The sequence below is a fragment of the Prionailurus bengalensis genome, chromosome B2, assembly GCF_016509475.1.
Source record: "Prionailurus bengalensis isolate Pbe53 chromosome B2, Fcat_Pben_1.1_paternal_pri, whole genome shotgun sequence".
NCBI lineage: Eukaryota > Metazoa > Chordata > Mammalia > Carnivora > Felidae > Prionailurus > Prionailurus bengalensis.
Genome location: NC_057349.1, coordinates 33027620 through 33033619, shown reverse-complemented (window position 1 = coordinate 33033619; position 6000 = coordinate 33027620). Strand labels below are relative to the sequence as shown.

The 6000-nt window shown below is 44.5% G+C and overlaps 1 protein-coding gene across 1 annotated transcript; it reads left to right on the top strand.

Annotated features, from left to right (window-relative positions):
* The first annotated feature begins 349 nt into the window (after window positions 1-349).
* LOC122489438 (keratin, type II cytoskeletal 8-like) lies at window positions 350-3044 on the top strand. The gene is given in 3 exon segments (XM_043591216.1): window positions 350-1580; window positions 1582-1759; window positions 1762-3044. Coding segments are annotated over 3 exon segments (1545 nt in total). The 5' UTR covers window positions 350-1301; the 3' UTR covers window positions 2850-3044.
* The last annotated feature ends 2956 nt before the right edge of the window (window positions 3045-6000 follow it).

The window sequence follows — 6000 nt, the reverse complement described above, 5'->3', positions numbered from 1 at the left end:
TGTTACCAGATAGAGAACAGGTTCTGCTGCTTGCCACTCAATCAATACTTGGGAGGCAAGTGATCCGTGTGAAAGGAAAGGTTGCTTTATTCAGGAAGCCAGCAACCAGGGAAGATGGAAGGTTTTAAGGGAGTAGTCATGGCGGTGGGGCGCCTGAGTGGCTCAATCAGTTGAGCAAATGACTCTTGATTTTGGCTCTGGTTGTGATCTCACGGTCATGGGATCAAGCCCTGCATCAGACCTCACTCTGAGCGTGAAGCCTGCTTGGGATTCTCTCTCTTTCCCTCTGATTCTCTCTGCTGCTCATGCTCTGTCTCTCTTTCTCTAAAACAAGAAAGATGAAGGAGGAGGGGGGGGAGGAGGAGGGGGAGGGGGAGAAGAAGGAGAAGAAGTTGTTATGGGAAAAGGGAGGGGGGCTATGTGCAGGAGAAGCTGGTGCCCAGGCGGTTAAGTTTGTCCTTTGTCAACATGACCCTGAACAGATTTGCTGACACCAGTGGCGACTGTTTTTGAACGTAGTCAGATCTTATCTTCTGGGAAAGATGAGTCCTTCACTGCTCAAGGCCAGTGGTCTGAAAATCTCAAGGAGACTATGTTAGTTCTGCTACAGACCATGGGACTTTGGTCAGCAAGCAAGGAGTGCATAAGCTTGAAGCAAAGGGACCCTTAAGACCAGTTGGAATGCTGTTACAATGAAAGCACACATACTTTCTCTGTTCCCAGTCTTAGTAGGAAAGCATTCAGTCTTTCACCATTAAGTATAATGTTAACTGTAGATTTTTTGTGCATGCTCTTTATCAAGTTAAGGAAGTTCTCCTCTAGTCCTACTTTTCTGAGAGTTTTTATCAAGAATAAATGTTCAATTTTTTCAAATGTTTTTTTTTCTGCATTGGATGTTATATTCATATGATTTTTCTTTACCCTGTTAACATGGTGTATTACACTGATGGACTTTCAAATTCTGAACCAGCCTGCATCCCTAGAATAAACCTCATTTGGCCATGGTATATAATTACTTTCATAGATTGCTGAATTCTATTGTTAATATTTGCTTAAGAATTTGTGTATATTTCCTTGATGGCTAATGATGTTGAGCATCTTTTCATGGCTTAGAAGCCATTTGTATATCTTCTTTGGAGAAATATCTATTCAGATTCCTTTTAAATCAGGTTGTCTTTTTGTCATTGAGTTGCAATAGTTCTTTTTATATTCCAGATACAAATCCTTTGTCAGATATATTATTTGCAAAAAATTCTCCAATTCTGTGAGTCATCTTTTCATTTTCCTGATTGTGTCCTTTGATGCACAAAAAGTCTTTTTTAGACCCTAGAAGCAACTTCTCAGCTCTTTCTCGAACCTCAGTCAGGTTCAGCCTACTCGCCTCCACTCCAGCCTCCACCATGTCCAGCAGGGTGACCCAGAAGTCCTATAAGGTGTCCACCTCTGACCCCCGGGCCTTCAGCAGCCACCCCTTCACTAATGCACCTGACGTCCACATCAGCTCTGCCCTGTCCCAGGTGGGCAGGGGAAGCAGCTTCAGGGGTGGCCTGGGCAGCAGCATGAGTGTGATTGGGGGCTACAGCAGGGCTGGGGGGCATGGGGGGCATCACGGCTGTCTCAGTGAACCAGAGCCTGCTGAACCCCCTTAAGCTGGAGGTGGACCCCAACATCCAGGCTGTGCGCACCCAGGAGAAGGAACAGATTAAGAGCGTCAACAACAAGTTTGCCTCCTTCATCGACAAGGTGCAGCATCTGGAGCAGCAAACAAGATTCTGGAGACCAAGTGGAGCCTCCTAGAGCAGCAGAACACTGCTCAGAGCAACATCGACAAGATGTTCGAGAGTTACATCAACAACCTTCAGCGGCAGCTGGACACCCTGGGCCAGGAGAAGCTGAAGCTGGAGGTGGAGGTTGGCAACATGCAGAGCCTGGTGGAGGACTTCAAGAATAAGTACGAGGAGGAGATCAAAGAATGTGCAGACATGGAGAATGAATTTGTCCTCACCAAGAAGGGTGTGGCTGAAGCTTACATGAACAAGGTGGAGCTGGAGTCCCACTTGGAAGGGCTGACCGACGAGATCAACTTCTTAAGGCAGCTGTACTTCTGGGACACGTCTGTGGTGCTGTCCGTGGACAACAGCCACTCCCTGGACCTGGATGGCATCATTGTTGAGGTTAAGGCCCAGTACAAGGAAATTGCCAACCGCAGCCGGGCCGAGGCTGAGACCACGTACCAGATCAAGTATGAGGAGTTGCAGACATTGGCTGGGAAGCACGGGGATGACCTCCGTCACACGAAGACGGAGATTTCCGACGTGAACCAGAACATCAGCCAACTCCATGCTGAGATCAAGGGCCTCAAAAACCAGAGGGCTTTCCTGGAAGCCACCATAGCTGATGCTGAGCAGCGTGGGGAGCTGGCCGTTAAGGATGCCCATGCTAAGGTGGCCGAGCTAGAAGCCTCCCTGCAGCAAGCCAAGCAGGACATGGCCCAGCAGCTGCGGGAGTACCAGGAGCTCATGAACATCAAGCTGGCTCTGAACATTGAGATCACCATCTGCCACAAGCTGCTAGAAGGTGAGGAGAGCAGGCTGGAGTCTGGGATGCAGACCATGAGTATCCACACTAAGACCACCAGCGGCTACTCAGGTGGGCTGGGCTCAGCCTATGGGAGCCTCACGAGCCCTGGTCTCCGCTATGGCCTGAGTACCTTCCAGTCCAGCTTCGGTCCTGGCAGGGGCTCCACTTCCCTCAGCTGTGTCAGTTCCTCCAAGGCTGTGGTGGTATAGAAGATTGAGATCCGTGATGGGAAGCTGGTGTCTGAGTCGTCTGATGTCCTATCCAAGTGAACAACCAGCCTGCAGGGGGAAGGAGCCATGCAGGGCAGCGTCGAGAACAGGAGGCCCACCTAATACTCAGCCCATCCTCAGCCTATCCTTAGGGGAAGTCCACTGCCCTGGGTACCCCTCTTGCCCATGCCCCCAACTAAAAGCCAATTCAAGTGTCTTTTCCCAAATAAAGCCTCAGATGGCTCTGCCAATCCCCCCCTCAAAAAGTCTTTTTTTAGTTTGTTTGCTTGTTGTTGTTGTTGTTGTTGATTTATATAATCTCTACACCCAATATGGGCCTCGAACTCATGACCAGAGACCAAGAGTCGCACGCTCCACTGACTGAGCCAACCAGGCACCCCTGAAGCACAAAAATTTTTAATTTTGATGATATTGTTTCTTTCTTTTTTTTTTTTTTTTCTTTTGTTGCTGTGTTTGTGGTGTTACATCTAAGGAATAGTTGTATAATCCAAGGTCGGGAAGATTTACATCTATTTTTCTTCTAAAAGTTTTAGCTCTGATATTTCGGAATTTTATCCATTTCGAGTTCATTTTTGTATGTGGTACGATAAATGCGACCGACTTCATTTACTTCTTATGTGGATATCCAGTTGTCTTAGCATCATTTGTTGAATAATCTTTCCCCATTGGAATGTCTTGGTGAAAATCAATTGCTGATAAAAGTCACAATCCATTTCTGGATTCTCGATTCTTTCTATTCCATTCATCTGTATGTCCATTCTTTTTTTTTTTTTAATGTTTATTTATTTTTGAGACAAAGAGAGACAGAGCATGAACGGGGGAGGGTCAGAGAGAGGGAGACACAGAATCTGAAACAGGCTCCAGGCTCTGAGCTGTCAGCACAGAGCCTGACGCGGGGCTCGAACTCACAGATTGTGAGATCATGACCTGAGCCGACGTCGGCCGCTTAACCGACTAAGCCACCCAGGCGCCCCATCTGTATGTCCATTCTTACACCAATAGCACAGTGTCTTGATTAGTATAACTTTGTAAGAAGTTTTGAAATGAGGAAACTATAGTGTTTTTGTGTATTTAGAGCTTTTAGATGCATAGCTTTTAGTTGATTCTCTAGTTATTACATTATTTATATCACAGTCTTATCACAGTCTACTCTACTGTCAGTTACCAGTTCAAGTGAAGTGCAGAAAATTCACCTCCCTTTAGGTCTCTTTTCCCTCCCATAGGTACAATTGCCTTAAATATTTTCTCTGTATACATTCGGAGCTACATTAATCAGCATCATAATTTTTGCTTTGATCATCCAACATAATTTAGAAAACTCAGGAAAAGTAGTCTATTATACTTACCCACAGTTCTGCTTACTGTGTTTCCTTCATTCTTGATGTTATGGGATTCATTCATTTATTGTTTCCTTTCTGTTTTGAGAACTTTTTAGCCATTCTTTTAAAGTACGTCTGCTAGCAGTAAATTCTCTTAGTTTTCTTTCATCAGAGGACATCTTTATTTCCCATGTATTCCTGAAGCATATTTTTACTGGATATTGGATTCTGGGCTGACAGCTCTTTTCTTTCAGCTATTGAAAACTATTCTGCCACTTCCCTCTGGTGTCCATTGTTTCTGATGAGACATCTGTCCTTCAAATTGTTTTCCCTCAAGGTATCATTTTTCTCTGGCTGTTTTCAAACTTTTTGTCTTTAGTTTTCACAAGTTTGACTCTGACATAACTTGATGTGGATTTCTTTGAATTATCCTGATTGAAGGACACCTGGCTGGTTCAGTTGATGGAGCATGTGACTCTTAATCTTGGGGCCGTAAATTTTAGCCCTACTCTGGGCAGAGAGATTACTTAAAAATAAAATTTTGGGGGGAAAAGTATATGAGTTATCCTGATTGAGGGTCAATTTCTTGAATATATAGGTTTATGTCTCTTACAAATCTGGGACGTTTTCAACAATTATTTGTTCTAGTGCACTCTTTGGCTCTTTCCTTTTTTTTCCTCCTGGGGCTCTGACAACATAAATATTAGACTTTTGTTATGTCCCACAGGTCCCTGAAGTTCTACTTTTTTTTTTTTAAGTTTATTTTCTCTCTATTGTTTAGACTGGGTATTTTTACTGTTCTATGCTTGAGTTTACTGATTATTTCATGTTACTGATTGTTTGCTGTTAAGCCCATCCACTGAATTTTTTGTTTTTTGATTCCAAAATTTCCATTTGCTTCTTCTTCATGTCTTCTATTTCTTTGCTGAGACTTTCTATTTCTTCATTGGTTTTGAGCATGTTCATAGTTGCTCATCGAAGCATTTTTATGATAGCTGCTCTAAAATCTTGTCAAATAATTCTAGCCTCTCTGCCATCTTGGTATTGACATCTACTGATTACCTTCTTTAAATTCAATTTGAGATCTTCCTGATTCTTGGTATGATGAGTGATTTTAGATTGAAACCTGGACATTTTCATATTATAAGACTCTGGATCTTATTTAAACCTTCTGTTTTGCTGACTTTTTCTCACACTGGTCTGGCAAAATGGAGAGGGGCCCTCTTGCTACTGTCAGGTGAAGCTATATAGAAGTCCAGGTTGACAATCAGCCTCCTTGGACACACAAGGGAAGGGTTCCTCATTACTGCTAGGTTAAGATGGGCGTTCTGGCTCTCTAGTAGGGCTCAACGTATACTTCCCTAGCAGGGTGTAGCACACAGCCCCTCATAAGGGATCCATTGACATGGGGGTGTGTGCAGCCTCATGACCACTGGACATTGTTGAAAGTCCTTAAGGTCCTACCTAGGCCTCTTCTGCCATTACCTCTGTCAGGAAGGCTGGGTGCCTTGTTGTTGACTGATGGGGGTGCTAATCTCAGCTCCTTATTTGGCCTTCTCTGATACCACCCCAGCAGGAGTTTGGGGGATTTCAATCCTGGGGAATTTCAATACAGCCTCACAAAGGTAGAAGAGTAAGTGCCCCGCTTGGTCTTTGTGGCACAAGTAGGAATAGGGCCAGCGTTTTTTCTGTGGTGTTTGGCTGGAGTAAAGTGGTTATTGTCTAAAAGTTTTCTATCTTGCTGTCTCTTTTCTAGTCCTCTGGCCATAGAAAGCAGGCTTTCCAGGGCACCTGGGTGGCTTAGTTGGTTAAGTATCCGACTTCAGTGCAGGTCATGAGCTCTGGGTTTGTGAGTTCAAGCCCCACGTTGG